The 17,660-nt window shown below is 42.6% G+C and overlaps 1 protein-coding gene across 17 annotated transcripts in view; it reads left to right on the top strand.

Moving 5' to 3' along the window:
• GARNL3 (GTPase activating Rap/RanGAP domain like 3) overlaps positions 1–17,660 on the top strand; it is a 207,732-nt gene that overhangs the window by 21,143 nt on the left and 168,929 nt on the right. For 7 of the 17 annotated variants that reach the window (XR_006175434.2, XR_010593743.1, XM_042854464.2 and 4 more), the window contains exons 2-3: positions 14,685–14,773; positions 15,724–15,785. The exons of 4 other annotated variants lie outside the window; for them this stretch is intronic. Coding sequence is in view for 9 of the 13 variants with exons in the window: in XM_042854464.2 (XP_042710398.1) it covers positions 14,685–14,773; positions 15,724–15,785 (151 nt within the window). In the remaining 4 variants the exon portion in view is untranslated. Of the gene's footprint in view, positions 1–1,578; positions 1,686–2,228; positions 2,306–14,684; positions 14,774–15,723; positions 15,786–17,660 lie in introns of those variants that run through there. 6 more of the 17 variants (XM_042854462.2, XM_042854458.2, XM_065572722.1 and 3 more) reach the window with 2 other exon arrangements.

Below are 17,660 nucleotides of genomic sequence, written 5' to 3'. Positions count from 1 at the left end.
TTGACACAAGATTTAAGAATCTGAAGTGCCTTCGAAAATCTGAGAGGGACGAGGTGTGGAACATGCTGTCAGAAGTCTTAAAAGAGCAACACTCTGATTCGGAAACCACAGAAACTGAGCCACCAAAAAATATCCACAGAGCCAGTTATCCCATCCTAGAAAGCAGTCAGGTTGGTCAGGCATGACTTGCTCTTGGTGAATCCATGTTGACTGTTCCTGATCAACCTCCTCTCCTCTTGGTGCTTCAAGAGAAAGCTCAGCAAGTCCCCGATGGTGTTACCCATGGTTCTTTCAACCCAAAGTTCTTGGTAACTTTTACTCTGTGCGAGGTGGTGTCAGGAAATAAATCAGGGGAGACACTGCCATCCGACTGATAGATGGCAGGCACAACCAGAACAACACAACAGTGCTTTCACTTAAAGCTACGCTTTACTTAGTCTCAAGCACTTACGCATGTCCGAAGCTGCGTGTGGCTCTTGAGTGGCACAGCAGCAGCCCGTCTGCCGGTGGAGAACACAAGATGCATCCAGAGGGAGAGTCCCTGAAGAGCCCTTTCTGAGAAGTCCAGCTACCTCAAACTTCCCCTTTATTTATACATTAGTAATACAATGACATATTCCTTAAAGAAAACTTGCTAAGCAAGCAGTTTTTAAAGGTCAAGCAAGAGGTTTCCTTATGATCGTCAATTAAATAGATATGCTGTTGTTTTTTTTTCAGCGTGTCCATGCCTTGGGACCCTGACAGACACATTCCTCAGGGTACATTATAGACAAGCTTCCTGTTTTTCTAAAATACATACATCAGCAATTTCAACATTCTCAGCATGAAGGATGCAGGGTCAAGCTGCCCTTGATCTGTGGCACCCAAAACCCCCTCCTCTCCTGCCTTGGTTATGCTAAGGCTGCTGGATGACCAGTTTATGGCCTGCTGACTTGACTATTTTTTAGCAATAAGCAATAGTTGTTTCAGGCACTTTACTGGTTTGCCAAAATCTCCCCATACAATGGCTCGGAGATCCTGTCCTGCTCAATTCCTGACCTCCCAGAGGCCATATGAACCACATCAAAAGAGACAGATATTCCAGGGAAGGAAACTGTCCACCTCTCAGCCTTCTACCTTGCACTCTTCCACCTCCAAGCAGCAATTTCGATGGGCTAGTGGCAATGTTCCCTCTGATTTTTTCCATTCATGTGTGGAATAAATTTTGTTATGGGCACCGAGGTACTGTGCAGATGGGCGCCACCAGTAGAAACAGAAAACTTAGATATAATATATATTTTTAAAAAGTTACCATAGGGATAATTACTCCATTCTGGACAGGTTAGGTATTTTAGAACTCACTACTCAAAGAATTAAATTTAAGTGTAAGAGAGATAAAAATTATGAAATGCATAGACCAGTCAAAAAACTAAAACAACACACTTTGAAAGAATAAAATTACAGAGAATATATGTGCATTGCAGGAAGTACCAAAGAAGTAACAACCATAATACAAGTATGTTTTTGGGAGGTGAGTCTGAAAGACTGTGTGTGTGTGTGTGTGTGTGTGTGTGTGTGTGTGTGTGTGCGCGCGCGCACTGGGGAAGTTTGAGAGATGCCATGGCTGTCTCTTCAAGGCACTCTCACTGAAAGCTCTCCTGCTCCTGAGCCCTGCTGTCTCCCCTCCCCCGCTCTGTGGAGATGAGGTACATGCGGAGGGGGAGAGACGGAGTGTGTGTTTGTGTGAGTGAGAGAGAGAGAGACAGATTGTGTGCTGGCTGCTGGGGAAGTCTCAGAGAGAATGTGCGCTGTCTCTTTAAGGCACTCACTGCCCGGAAGGCTTGTTCAGACCTCCGAAGCGCAACTCCTGCTCCTGAGCAAGGCTGTCCTCCATTCTTTGCTCTGTGGCGATGGGGTACAGGGGCAGGGGGAAGGAAACACCCTGACATCAGCGCCTTGCTCCCCCCTGCTGTGCACAGTCAGCAGGAGGGTCCCTGGAGCAGCTGTCAGGGGCTCCAACTTAAGCAGAGGGCAGGAGCAATGTGGCTACAAAGAGGCGGGGGGGAGGGGCACCTGAACACATGGTGCTGAATGTGTGTGGCTCTGCTAATCAAGTGCATGACACTTGAATCACTCCTGGGTGTCCGCCCAACCGCATTCTCTTAGAGGGAACACAGGCTGATGGAGGGCCTGAATTACCATCCTCATCCTTATCAGCTGCACTGATTCACCTGTCTTCCTCCCTTCAGTGACTGCCTTTTCCACTTCAGGTGGCCTTGGGAGTCGATCACCAAAGACACGTGGGTTTTGGAAATCCTCTCCACAGGTTATGTTATCCATTTTACTGTGCTTCTACCAACAAATCCCCCTTCCCCGTCCTTCAGGAATCCCTTTCGCAAGAACTTGCTTTGTAAAGAAATAGATTCTCTTATGCTTGGGAGCTATAGAACCAGTCCCATCCAGCAGAGAGGGAATGAGTTTTATTCTAGGTATTTCCTGGTACCAAAAAAAAGTGGAGGTTGAAGAACCATACTAGATTTGAGGCTACTCAATACTGATGTGAAGACACAGAAATTGAAAATGGTGACACTTGTGGTGATAATTCTATCACTAGAGCAAGGGGATTGGTTTTCACTCTTGACCTTCAAGATGTGTGTTGCTATCCACCCATCCCACAAATAATTCCTATGTCTAAATTGGCCAGGACCACTTTCAGTACAGTAGATGCTTGTTAGTAGCAACATCTGGGTGCCCTTCTCCATGTTGCTGTTATGGGAAGTGTCATCTGACCAAAAGCGGTCTGCTTTTTCTGATACATAAAGCAGCTACAGTACATGCTAACAAATCTATAATTGTAACAATGTGATGCATGTTTATTATTGTTGCTACAGTATTACTTTAGTATACCTACTGTAGATTTTAAACATGTGTTCTGCATTTGTAGCCTACCACCATATTGTATCAAGAAAGTGGTATTAATTGAGTAACATTATAAAAGTATCACGTTTTATTTTTATGTTTAAGAACAATCAAATATCAACCATGACAACAAACACAACCTCTTGCTCTTACTTGTAAACATTTTTTTGAATTCACAAGTAACTTTAATACTTGGTACACACTGTAAGTCGCACTGGATAAGGGCATCTGCTAAGCAAATACACCTCTACCCCGATATAATGCGACCCGATATAACACAAATTTTGATATAACACGGTAAAGCAGTGCTCCGGGGGGGGGCTGCCCACTCTGTTGGATCAAAGCAAGTTCGATATAACGCGGCTTCACCTATAACATGGTAAGATTTTTTGGCTCCCGAGGATAGCGTTATATCGAGGTAGAGGTGTAATAGTTTAATTTAGGTTATTACAGTATTGTTATTCCACATCAGTGTATTCTATTTATACAGTCAATATCACTTGTAAATTAATTAAGAATGGGTGAACTCACTAATTTTGGGTAAAAGAACTCTGTTAATTTGCTCTGCTTCTCAGTCACAATTTTGTTTTGAAGATTTAATAGCATTTAATTTCAGAAAGGGGGAACTACACCAAAATGAGGTTAGTTAAACAGAAATTAAAAGGTACATCATCAAAAGTAAAATCTCTGCAAGCTTCATGGAAACTTTGTAAAGATACCATAATAGAGGCTCAACTTAAATGTATACCGCAAATTAAAAAACATAGTAAGGGAACCAAAAAAGAGCTGACATGGCTAAACAACAAAGTAAAAGAAGCAGTGAGAGGCAAAAAAGGCATCCTTTAATAAATGGAAGTTAAATCGTAATGAGGAAAATAGAAAGGAGCATAAACTCTGGCAAATTAAGTGTAAAAAATATGATTAGGAAGGCCAAAAAAGAATTTGAAGAACAGCTAGCTAAAGACTCAAAAAGTAATAGCAATTTTTTTTTTAAAAGTACCTCAGAAGCAGGAAGCCTGCTAAACAACCAGTGGGTCACTGGATGATTGAGATGCTAAAGGGACACTCAAGGATGATAAGGCCATTGCAGAGAAACTAAATTAATTCTTTACATTGGCCTTCATGGTTGAGAATGTGAGGGAGATTCCAAAACCTGAGCCATTCTTTTTAGGTGACAAATCTGAGGAGCTGTTCCAGATTGAGGTGTCCTTAGAGGAGGTTTTGGAACAAATTGATAAACTAAACAGTAATAAGTCACCAGGACCAGATGGTATTCATCCAAGAGTTCTGAAGGAACTCAAATGTGAAATTGCAGGACTAATAACTGTCATCTTTAACCTATCATTTAATTGAGCTTCTGTACCAAATGTCTGGAGGATAGCTAATGTGATGCCAATTTTTAAAAAGGGCTCCAGAGGTGACCCTGGCAATTACAGGCCGGTAAGCAAACTGGTTGAAACTCTAGTAAAGAACAAAATTGTCAGACACATAGATGAACGTTTTGTTGGGGAAGAGTCAACATGGTTTTTGTACAGGGAAATCATGCCTCACCAATCTACTAGAATTCTTTGAGGGGATCAACAAGCATGTGGACAAGGGGGATCCAGTGGATAGAGTGTATTTAGATTTTCAGAAAGCCTTTGACAGGGTCCCTCACCGAAGGCTCTTAAACAAAGTAAGCAGTCATGCGATAAGAAGGAAAGTTCTGTCATGGATCGGTAATTGGTTAAAAGATAGGAAACAAAGGGTAGGAATAAATGGTCAGTTTTCCGAATGGAGAGAGGTAAATAGTGGTGTCCCCCAGGGATGTTTACTGGGGCCAGTCCTATTCAATATATTCATAAATGATCTGGAAAAAGGGGTAAACAGTGAGGTGGAAAAAATTGCAGATGATATAAAACTACTCAAGATAGGTAAGTGTCAGGCAGACTGCGAAGGGCTACAAAAGGATCTCACAAAACTGGGTGACTGGGGAACAAAATGGCAGATGAAATTCAATGTTGATAAATGCAAAGTAATGCATATTGGAAAATGTAATCCCAACTATACATATAAAATCACGTGGGGGGTCTACTCTAAATTAGCTGTTACCTCTCAAGAAAGAGATCTTGGAGTCATTGCCGATAGTTCTCTGAAAACATCCACTCAATGTACAGCGGCAGTCAAAAAAGCGAACAGAATGTTGGGAATCATTAAGAAAGGGATAGATAATAAGACAGAAAATATATTGCCTCTATATAAATCCATGGTACGCCCACGTCTTGAATACTGCATACAGATGTGGTCGCCCCATCTCAAAAAGATGTATTGAAATTGGAAAAGATTCAGAAAAGGGCAACAAAAATGATTAGGGGTATGGAATGGCTGCTGTATGAGGAGAGATTAATAAATCTGGGACTTTTCAGCTTGGGAAAGAAATGACTAAGGGGGGATATGATGGAGGTCTATAAAATCATGACTGGTGTGGAGAGAGTAAATAAGGAAGTGTTATTTACTCCTCATAACACAAGAACTAGGGATCATCAAATGAAATTAATAGGCAGCAGGTTTAAAACAAAAGGAAGTATTTTTTCACACAATGCACAGTCAACCTGTGGAACTTCTTGCCAGAGGATGTTGTGAAGGCCAAGACTATAACAGGGTTCAAAAGAACTAGTAAATTAATGGAGGATAGGTCAATCAATGGCTATTAGCCGGGATGGGCAGGGATGGTGTCCCTAGCCTCTATTTGCCAGAAGCTGGGGATGGGCGACAGGGGATGGATCACTTGATGATTACCTGTTTTGTTCATTGCCTCTGGGGCATCTGGCATTGGCCACTGTTGGAGGACAGAATACTGAGCTAGATGGATCTTTGGTCTGATGCAGTATGACCGTTCTTATGTTCTGAAGATGGGATTCAGTGTCCCAAAGAGACCTGTGGTTCCTGTTACCAAGTCCCTCTCATTATGAAATGTGCTGAAGTGTGTTCGAAGCCTTTGACAGCTCAGAGTTTGTTGGAGGTGGAACTTCATCAAAATCATCCTCACTCTCTTATTTTCTTGATTATGATATGTTTCATCAACACAAGCTCGTTTCTCTGACCTTGCAGCAGCTGCAGCGCTCAGTAATTCCTCATCAGTTAACTCACTAAACCTGAGCAAATCCTCATCCACAGCAACTACTAAGTCCTCTTTTTTCCATGTTGACTGGAAGTGGAACATTGTTCAGGAGGTCGTCAATATCCTCACTATACATATCTTTCACTGGCACAACAAATTTGCTTTCCTGAAACAGTTGGAAATTGTTGTCAGATTTACATCTTGCCATGCCTCACAAGATGAATGCAATCTAGCAAATTTACAGTTTTCAGGGCTGTCTGAACATCTGGCTAGGTTGAGGAGCATCCGAACCCACGAGCAATTCCTCGACAGTGTCCATGTGGAGACAGCTGAGGTAGCTGTCCCAGTACACAGGACTGCTGATACACCACTGGTGGAGGAGGAGATGGCTCAGGGTGGACACTGGCAGCTGGTTACTTCTGGCAGCAGGCAGTGCTCCACCCCTGCTCCGAACCCTCCTGCCGTGGTAATAGGTAACCGTTATGCTCTTCTTGATACAGGAAAGAAGGAATCACTCCCTACAGTAAAGGAGGAGAAGCCTCGTACCCCTAAGGCTGGGAGGTCTGCTGCCACCACTGCGAATAGGAAACGTAGGGTAGTGGTGGTCGGAGACTCTCTGCTGCGGGGGACGGAGGCGCCCATCTGTCGCCCTGACATTTCATCTCGGGAGGTATGCTGCCTGCCGGGAGCCCATATCCGAGACGTTACGGAGGCATTGTCGAGGATTATCCAGCCCTCTGACTACTACCCCATGCTACTCATCCATGTGGGCACAAATGATACTGCGTGGTGTGACACTGAGTGGATCAAGAGTGACTACAGGGCTCTGGGAGTACGGGTGAAGGAGTTTGGAGCGCAGGTGGTATTCTCTTCAATTCTTCCTGTCAAAGGTAGGGGCCCGGGCAGAGACAGATGCATCATGGAGGTGAATGCCTGGCTGCGAAGAAGGTGTCGCCAGGAGGGCTTTGGCTTCCTAGACCACGGGATGCTATTCGAGGAAGGACTGCTAGGCAGAGATGGCGTTCACCTTTCGAGGAGAGGAAAGACCCTATTTGGACACAGACTCGCTAACCTAGTGAGGAGGGCTTTAAACTAGGTTCGACGGGGACAGGTGAGCAAAGCCCACAGGTAAGTGGGGAACATGGAGACCGGGGAGATGGGTCGGAAACGAGAGGGAGTGTGGGCTATGTTGTCAGAGAGAAAGGAGGGTCAGGACAAAACTGGGAGGAAAGATCAAACCAGTATCTTAGATGCCTATATACAAATGCGAGAAGTATGGGCAATAAGCAGGAAGAACTGGAAGTGCTAATAAATAAATACAACTATGACATTGTTGGCATCACTGAAACTTGGTGGGATAATACACATGATTGGAATGTTGGTGTGGATGGGTACAGCTTGCTCAGGAAGGATAGACAGGGGAAAAAGGGAGGAGGTGTTGCCTTATATATTAAAAATGTACACACTTGGACTGAGGTAGAGATGGACATAGGAGACAGAAGTGTTGAGAGTCTCTGGGTTAGGCTAAAAGGGGTAAAAAACAAGGGAGATGTCATGCTAGGAGTCTACTACAGGCCACCTAACCAGGTGGAAGTGGTGGATGAGGCTTTTTTTAAGCAACTAACAAAATCATCCAAAGCCCAAGATTTGGTGGTGATGGGGGACTTCAACTATCCGAATATATGTTGGGAAAATAACACAGTGGGGCACAGACTATCCAACAAATTCCTGGACTGCATTGGAGACAACTTTTTATTTCAGAAGGTTGAAAAAGCTACTGGGGGGAAGCTGTTCTAGACATGATTTTAACAAATAGGGAGGAACTCGTTGAGAATTTGAAAGTAGAAGGCAGCCTGGGTGAAAGTGATCATGAAATCATAGAGTTTGCAATTCTAAGGAAGGGTAGAAGGGAGAACAGCAAAATAGAGACAATGGATTTCAGGAAGGCAGATTTTGGTAAGCTCAGAGAGCTGATAGGTAAGGTCCCATGGGAATCAAGACTGAGGGGAAAAACAACTGAGGAGAGTTGGCAGTTTTTCAAAGGGACACTATTAAGAGCCCAAAAGCAAGCTATTCTGCTGGTTAGGAAAGATAGAAAATGTGGCAAAAGATCACCTTGGCTTAACCATGAGATCTTGCATGATCTAAAAAATAAAAAGGAGTCATATAAAAAATGGAAACTGGGACAGATTACAAAGGATGAATATAGGCAAACAACACAGGAATGCAGGGGCAAGATTAGAAAGGCAAAGGCACAAAATGAGCTCAAACTAGCTACGGGAATAAAGGGAAACAAGAAGACTTTTTATCAATACATTAGAAGCAAGAGGAAGACCAAAGACAGGGTAGGCCCACTGCTAAGTGAAGAGGGAGAAACAGTAACAGGAAACTTGGAAATGGCGGAGATGCTTAATGACTTCTTTGTTTCGGTCTTCACCGAGAAGTCTGAAGGAATGCCTAACATAGTGAATGCTAATGGGAAGGGGGTAGGTTTAGCAGATAAAATAAAAAAAGAACAAGTTAAAAATCACTTAGAAAAGTTAAAAGAAGAACAGGAGGACTTGTGGCACCTTAGAGACTAACAAATTTATTAGAGCATAAGCTTTCGTGGACTACAGCCCACTTCTTCGGATGCATCCGAAGAAGTGGGCTGTAGTCCACGAAAGCTTATGCTCTAATAAATTTGTTAGTCTCTAAGGTGCCACAAGTCCTCCTGTTCTTCTTTTTGCGGATACAGACTAACACGGCTGCTACTCTGAAACCTTAGAAAAGTTAGATGCCTGCAAGTCACCAGGGCCTGATGAAATGCATCCTAGAATACTCAAGGAGCTAATAGAGGAGGTATCTGAGCCTCTAGCTATTATCTTTGGAAAGTCATGGGAGACGGGAGAGATTCCAGAAGACTGGAAAAGGGCAAATATAGTGCCCATCTATAAAAAGGGAAATAAAAACAACCCAGGAAACTACAGACCAGTTAGTTTAACTTCTGTGCCAGGGAAGATAATGGAGCAAGTAATTAAGGAAATCATCTGCAAACACTTGGAAGGTGGTAAGGTGATAGGGAACAGCCAGCATGGATTTGTGAAGAACAAATCATGTCAAACCAATCTGATAGCTTTCTTTGATAGGATAATGAGCCTTGTGGATAAGGGTGAAGCTGTGGATGTGGTATACCTAGACTTTAGTAAGGCATTTGATACGGTCTCGCATGATATTCTTATCGATAAACTAGGCAAATACAATTTAGATGGGGCTACTATAAGGTGGGTGCATAACTGGCTGGATAACCGTACTCAGAGAGTTGTTATTAATAGTTCCCAATCCTGCTGGAAAGGCATAACGAATGGGGTACCGCAGGGGTCTGTTTTGGGACCGGCGCTGTTCAATATCTTCATCAACGACTTAGATATTGGCATAGAAAGTACGCTTATTAAGTTTGCGGATGATACCAAACTGGGAGGGATTGCAACTGCTTTGGAGGACAGGGTCATAATTCAAAATGATCTGGACAAATTGGAGAAATGGGCTGAGGTAAACAGGATGAAGTTTAACAAAGACAAATGCAAAGTGCTCCACTTAGGAAGGAAAAATCAGTTTCACACATTCAGAATGGGAAGAGACTGTCTAGGAAGGAGTACGGCAGAAAAGGATCTAGGGGTTATAGTGGACCACAAGCTAAATATGAGTCAACAGTGTGATGCTGTTGCAAAAAAAGCAAACATGATTCTGGGATGTATTAACAGGTGTGTTGTGAGCAAGACACGAGAAGTCATTCTTCCGCTCTACTCTGCTCTGGTTAGGCCTCAGCTGGAGTATTGTGTCCAGTTCTGGGCGCCGCATTCTAAAAAAGATGTGGAGAAATTGGAAAGGGTCCAGAGAAGAGCAACAAAAATGATTAAAGGTCTTGAGAACATGACCTATGAAGGAAGGCTGAAAGAATTGGGTTTGTTTAGTTTGGAAAAGAGAAGACTGAGAGGGGACATGATAGCAGTTTTCAGGTATTTAAAAGGGTGTCATAAGGAGGAGGGAGAAAACTTGTTCACCTTAGCCTCTAAGGATAGAACCAGAAGCAATGGGTTTAAACTGCAGCAAGGGAGGTCTAGGTTGGACATTAGGAAAAAGTTCCTAACTGTCAGGGTGGTTAAACACTGGAATAAATTGCCTAGGGAGGTTGTGGAATCTCCATCTCTTGAGATATTTAAGAGTAGGTTAGATAAATGTCTATCAGGGATGGTCTAGACGGTATTTGGTCCTGCCATGCGGGCAGGGGACTGGACTCGATGACCTCTCGAGGTCCCTTCCAGTCCTAGAATCTATGAATCTATGAATCTGTGTTGATCTGCATCAAGAGCAATAATAATCCAGTTTGCAATTTTTGATTGGTAATGTCCTTTTATGTTCAAAATCGCACCTTGAGCCATATGTTGCATCAAAGATGTAGTGTTAGGGGTAAGAATTCGAGCTGAATTTTTGAGAACCAATCCTTAGGCTATAGATCTCTTCTGCAAATTGGGCCTGCAATTGAATATTCAAAAAATCCACTTTGACCCCTCTGCAAAACTTAGAATTCATAGGAGCTCATCTCAATTCAGTAACCGCAAGAGTCTACCTTCCTCTGCATAGGTTTGTGGCTCTTTCCAACTTAGTGAATACACTCCAGCTCAGTCCCCAAGCTCGGGTCAAGAACTCACATCAGTTGTTGGGGCTCTCAGCAGCCAGCAACTTCTTCATAGACCATGCAAGACTCCGAATGCGCTGCCTTCAGGGGTGACTCAGAACTGTTTATTCACCAAACAGACACAGTCTAAGCATATTTGGGAGGAGGGATAGCTCAGTGGTTTGAGCATTGGCCTGCTAAACCCAGGGCTGTGAGGTCAACCCTTGAGGGGGCCATTTAGGGATCTGGGGCAAAAATCTGTCTGGGGATTGGTCCCCCTTTGAGCAGGGGGTTGGACTAGCTGACCTACTGAGGTCCCTTCCAACCCTGATGTTCTATGATTCTGTGATACTTCTTTCCTTATCCACCTGCATAAAACAATCCCTCAGCTGGTGGAAAGACCACCACAACATATGCACAGGAGTTCTATTTGCATGTCCTTCCCCAAGAGTCATCATAATGATGGACACCTCTCTGGTAGGGTGGGGGGAGCATCTAGATACTCTCACAGTTCAGCGCAAGTTGACATTGCAAGAGATCATGCTACACAGCAGCCTCCTGGAATTCAGAATGGTCAGATACGCTTGTCTCCAGTTTTTACAGCTAGTGAGGGGCAAACAGAAAGGTCATGACAGATAGCATAACATGCAGGTTTTATTTCAATTGGAAGGAGGAGCAATATCACCCTCCCTCTGTGCCAGAGGTGTCAAGTTTTGGAATTGGAGCATATGCAGTCAGGTCATCATCACAACAGCCTTGCTGACTAGCATGTGTGCCTGGGCTGAACAGACACTGCTATGAGAAATCTCGGATCAAAGGCAAAGGGGGACTAGCGCACCTATAGTGGAGCACAGTTACTGCACAGGAAGAGTAACCATTTATTTCATTCTTCAGGTATGTGAGCAGTTTATTGTAAAGTCACATTGGCTGTTGCTTGTTCTTTGCATTCTCTTCTTTTTCACACGTGTTCTCACCAGTAGTCTGCTGTGCCTTGATTATGTTGTCCTTCAGACTTCTCGGTGAAGTGCACATCTTTGTCTGGCCTGGGGGCAGTGGAAAGTCCTGCCACTGACTGAGCCGGTCCATTGTCGGGGGGCACAAATTCGTAGTATATCTTGTAGCGTCTACAGGAAACTATTACTGTGCTTTGTTTGACAATAAACCTGGCTCGGGTTCCTTCATACCTTACTAGAGTCTGTGTGGTCTTTGGGCAGCTGGGGCAGCACACAGAGGGAAGACGCACGCAGTCAACTGTTATCATCATCGAACAAGAGCAGAGCACCAGACCGGTAGCTACTGACAACAGTGCTCAGCAAATAGATTACCAAGTTGAGCACCTAAAGTTCTAGGTCCATCAGGGGTACCAAAGAAGAGGATGTAGCCTCCTGGCCAAGCATAAATTTTAAGTAATCTTGACCACTGCCACTACCTGAACTTTGATTGGCAGCTGCAGGTCCATCAGGACTCCCACCTTACAAACCTGAATAACAAAAGGCAGACAAATTCTCATAATAGAGGGGCCAGCTATTATCACCACTTCTCCCAGACCATCAGTCTCATCTGGCTTAAAGTGCAATCAACTTACCCTCTGCAAGTTCTCATCTCAACAAGACACTAAGAGGCAGCTTACTAGCCGGACCTAATGAAACAAACATAAAGATGAGTGCCTTCTGCATATTGGAGAGATTGTGGTCCAGACCACCCTTGGGGTAGATGAGCAAATACCAGAACCAATACAAAGCAAATACCAGGGCCTGAATCCTCTTAACAAGGAAAGAACTGAGCCACTTCAAAAACTATTCCTTCCATCTCTGTCAGTGTCCACAGTTGTTGACCAGAAGGTGGTGGTGGCACAGTATCAGAGGTGCTGAGCAAATTAAAATCAGAATGAATATCTGGTTCTTGTAATTTGCCAGCAGGAGATCAACCAATAAGAACGTAAGAATGGCCATACTGGGTCAGACCAAAAGTCCATCTAGCCCAGTATCCTGTCTTCTGACAGTGGCCAATGCGAGGTGCTCCAGAGGGAATGAACATAACAGGTAATCATCAAGTGATCCATCCTCTGTCGTCCATTCCCAGCTTCTGTCAAACAGGCTAGGGACACTATCCTTGCCCATCCTGGATAACAGCCATTGATGGACCTATTCTCCATTAATTTATCTAGTTCTTTTTTGAACCCTGTTATAGTCTTGGCCTTCACAACATCCTCTGGCAAGGAGTTCCACAGGTTGACTGTGTGTTGTGTGGGAAAAAATACTTCCTTTTATTTGTTTTAAACCTGCTGCCTATTAAACCCCTGTAGTCTCCATACAATACCCGGGTTTAAAACTATATCGATCATGGTCAAAGAAATCTAAGGACTCTTCCCCCCCTACCTTCTTGATAACCTTTCCCATTAAAGGGAATTAGAGATTTGACATTAATTAGTTTGACTATCAATGCCCAGAGATAGTTTATTGAATAAGAGCCCAACAGTTACTTTTTGGCAGAAATAAACAAGCAGAGATTACATCAAATTTTCCTCTCCCACATGGATGGAATCAGTGAAGGTATGAAGGACTATTTCTTCCCTTCACTCCTTCTGCCACAACTTCCGTCGAGCTGCAAAATGAAAGGAGCAGTAAAAATGAAAAAATCTTTCCTAGTTGTTCTCCCTCTCACTTTTGATAGCCACAAGAACTCCCTTCCCCCATTTGTACTATTCTCCCCCGTCCTGGGAAGCTGTGGAAGGCTGGATGACATGAGTGAGGGGAGGAGGCTGGGACTTGAAGTGTGTATGAGAGAATATAAGGGAGATGTCCACCATGTCAAGAATTAGAAAAGGGTCTCATTTACACCATCCATCTTTGACTCCTCTCTTTCTTGCTCCACCGATCTAGGCCATGTCCAAATCTTGCCACTTCTTCCTCTATAACATCTATAAGATCTGGCTTTTTTCTCTCTCCATGTAACTAAACTCTTTTCCAAGCACTTATCCTCTACTGAATTAATCAGTGCAACCGCTTCTCCTTTGAGCTCCCCACATCTATATCACCCCCTCCAGTCCATTCAGTACCTAACTACTAACATCATCTTGCTTAGCTGTTCCTCTGATCACAATGTCTCTGAATCCCTCCATTGACTCTCCCATTTCTACCACGTTAAATTCAAGTTTGCCTGAACCTACAAGGACCTTCACACTGCTTCCACTCCTTATCCATCTGCTATATATGTTCTCACATCAGTGATCCACTAATGATGCAAATCTCAACTGTCCATTACTTGCACAAGCATCTACATGCTTTCTTCCATACCATCCTCTTATGCATGTAATACAGTCTTAGGGTAGAGGCCTGACAGCCCAATTTCAACACCCACTTCTATAATGAAGTCTATAGGAAATTGTCGATAGTGGCTAGGTAGAGAGCCAGTAGGGATTGATGATTATATATATATTATATGGGTTGCTGTCTCTGAACCCTGTTAATGTTACATAACATTTCCCATTAGAACACTGTATTTTCAATTGTTTATAACTTTTCCAAAGTTTAAATAACTCAGGTTGACTCTTTCCATGTCTGGACTCTGCCTCACATGGTTTTTTTTCCTCAGCAAAAACAATTCAGCCATAGTCAAAAATAGTCAGAGAAAAATAGGTAGTTTTAACAGTAATTCATTTTCTTGACCAGTTTTTAAGGAGCTCTTGTGCCTTGTAGATTGGGAGCAGGAACCCGAAATTTGGCAGGGGGTTGTCCTAGGATTAGGGAGGTGCCTTTTGCTGTTCCTGTGAAAATCCATTCAGATTTGGCCAAGTTATAAACCACAGGCTTGCTACTAAAATACCTGAAAATTCCATCTGCACTGAGTGTGCTTGCCAGCCTCACTGAGCCTCCTGTAGCAACCACACAGACCAGAGTGGACTCTCTGGATGGGACAGACAGTTGCAGCCTATGTAGATGCAGGATCTCATAATTACTCTCTCCCTTTCTAATTTCTCCCTCTTGTTGGCCTGCTGTTAGTAATCATTATTTTTCTTGTCTTAAATAGATTATAAACTCTTTGGGACAGGAATTGTCTACTTATATGATTGCACAAGGACCAGAACAATGGTGTGTTCTGCTGATTGGGGCGTTGAGGTACTGTTGTGATTATTGCACCTGGAAAGATACCCTAAGCTCAGTTGTAAAAGGTATATGAAAGTTCATAAGATGTTACAATAACCATGAAAAATAGGTTAAGTTGTTTACGACAGTGAATATTATAATAGGTGCAAGGAAACCAGACAGAAAAACTGTCTGTCCAAACAAAATGACCTATTGATATAAGTCAACGACTATGGGGAGATCATACTTGATAAACAAGAAAATGTGGGAACAAAGTTACTTCTCCCAATTTTGGCTTACGGAAATTGATTTAATTGATTGACAAAATAACTAGGATAATATATGCCACCCACTTTTACTACTTTTTGTGGCTCTTAAAGAGAGATTTTGAAGGGGAAACAATCTTCCCTCAGCTCCTCTGCCAGCTTTGCAACTAATCTTGGCTCATCTGAAAGACTTTCCTCCTGAGACGAATGCTGGTTGGCCTTGCTCTTGTTTAAGGAATTTTGTTTTCATCTGTAAGTGCTGAAAATCATCAGATTATCATGGCATCCAGTCCTCAAACCTCCAGTGGAGATAGCTAATTACCAGCACTACAAAAAGCTTGTAAGATCCTATATTGTATTCCCTTCCCTTGCTGTGTTGTTTTCTTCCCCCTCTGTTTCTTTCCTCCTGTCCTATCTTACTCTCTTGGCTTTTCATCAAATCCTGAAGTCAGCTATACTGCATTCATCATTACTGCCTTGTCTAAGGATCCAGCCAGATGATTAGTTATGATCTGGTCAGGGCCATCAAGTTTTAAAGAGCAGGTGTCGTGGTTGACTTGCCAGCCAAAGCATCCACTTGTAACTAACCAGTGGTCCAGTGTTTCCTTTTCTATCCTGTTTCTCCTCCACCTTGAGTCTGTTTCTTAAGAACAGGACAAGTGAATCTCCTTCACATTAGGACTGAAAGTAAAATTAACTTTTTCCTTTTTTCATCAGAGAAAAGTTGTTCTGAAAATGGGAGAGTCTGATACTTTGACTCCAAAAGGAGAGAGACTTTGGTAAGGTCTGAAATTTCTTTTGCATAATCACTCAGTTTCAATATAAATGCTTGTTTTAATTTCTTGTTCCTTCTTTTTTGTTTTGTTTTTTGTTTTGTTTTGTTTAATCAGTATATTTTTAATTTGAATGAATGATTTTGGGTGTTTTGCCAAGTAACAGAGTAAACCCCAAACTATTTAAAACTAACCCCAAACCTATCTATCTCTGTTCAGTGTTGGACAGTGAAAGAGTTTATAACACGTTTAACTCCTTAGGCCTTTGAGATCAATAGCCATACAGCAGTACTACTGCAATGCAAATAGTACACATTAGGTCAAATGGCAGAGGTAAGGGTGCTAGCTTAGGACTTGGAAGACCTGGGTTCAATTCCCTGCCCTACCACATAGTTCCTATGATCTTGGGCAAACTGATAGGTACCTCAGGTAAAATGGGGATAATAGTACTTCTCTATGTCACACATAAGTACTTCAGACAGATATGTGGGATGTTACTACCTTGAAGTTATTTCACTGAGATCTCCAGGAAATGATCTGCAATCAAATCCAAGTGCATTTTATAGCCAATCAAAAGCTAAAATCTTAAATTTGTGAAAAAAAACCATTGCTCTGTTTTAGGAAATGGTGACAAAACACCTGAGGCCAACATTTCATGTTTTATTGTTTGAATTGCCAAATAAAATACAGTAGATTCTGCATATTAGAAACCTCTCAGTTTTCAGAAAAAAGTTGCTATTATTTGGAAGTTGCCAATAAGTGGAAGGCTCTGTTTTCATAGGGATACATAGAAATGCTAGTGTGGAACAAGGATACATTGCAAAGTGAAATTTTTCATTAACTTTTAGTTTGATACAATGTTCTCAAGAAGAAAACCAAACGTGACACACAGAAATGGATACATTATAAAGCGTACCATGAAGCTTTGAGCAAACTTTAGAAATCTCATCTTGCTATGAGTCACAAAGACTGTAGTGCCAGACAATTTTATAACAAAGTTTTTTCAAAAGCACCAAAGAACACACACAAAACATTTATAGTATAATGTCTTGGTAAGATGAACAGTACATACTTACAGTTAGTGCTCCTCATGTGTCACACAGAGTAAAGCATTTTTTGTTTAAAATGTAAAATAAAAGTTTTCAAGAACAAAATTTGTCTGTCTGCTTTTTATGGTTGGCCACCTCCACTTGTAAATCCTTCAGTCTTGCATGCAGCCTCATAGCCATTCTCAAAGCCATGATTCTATCATATCTTGTGGAAAATGTCCACTGCACGTAGCTGTTCTATAAGCGAAGGCTCTTCAGGTTCATCATCCAATGGACTATTGTCTTGTGGCTCAGCAGCCTGTTGGTGCTTCACAGCCACTACTGTCTCTAGAAATTCTGCACCAATGAGCTCACCTTCTGTCTGCAAATGACTGTCATATTCAACAATGGCCTCAAATTCATGTGCTTTTAAAGTTTCCGGAACTGATGCATTGGCCATCACATTATGTCCACCAAGCCAGCACTTTCTGTTGCTGTTGAAAACTGCTTTAGCAAGGGAGGGTTTGCAACAGTCTTGGGGAGAACAATGGCCCATGACTTCTTAACAAGATGAAATACATCAATCAGAATTGTTCTTTGTCAACATCCAATGCTTGTAAGTGTGGGTCAGCATCAAGAGATGTGATGATGCGTGCAGTAAGATGATCACAGTAGAGACCGTTGAAGTTTTTAATGATACTCATGTGCATTGGGTGCATGACTAAGGTTGGGTTTGGAGGGAAGAATTTTAACACGATGTGTGATAGCTCTACGTTAAGTGAATGAGCCGGGCAATTTAGCCATTCTTCAAACAACAAATTTGCATCCAGGCATTTGCAGAGCTTTGGTAGAT

The sequence above is a fragment of the Chrysemys picta genome, chromosome 18, assembly GCF_011386835.1.
Source record: "Chrysemys picta bellii isolate R12L10 chromosome 18, ASM1138683v2, whole genome shotgun sequence".
NCBI lineage: Eukaryota > Metazoa > Chordata > Testudines > Emydidae > Chrysemys > Chrysemys picta.
Note: the sequence above shows the minus strand (reverse complement) of the source record. Positions and strands in the feature narration are given on the sequence as shown.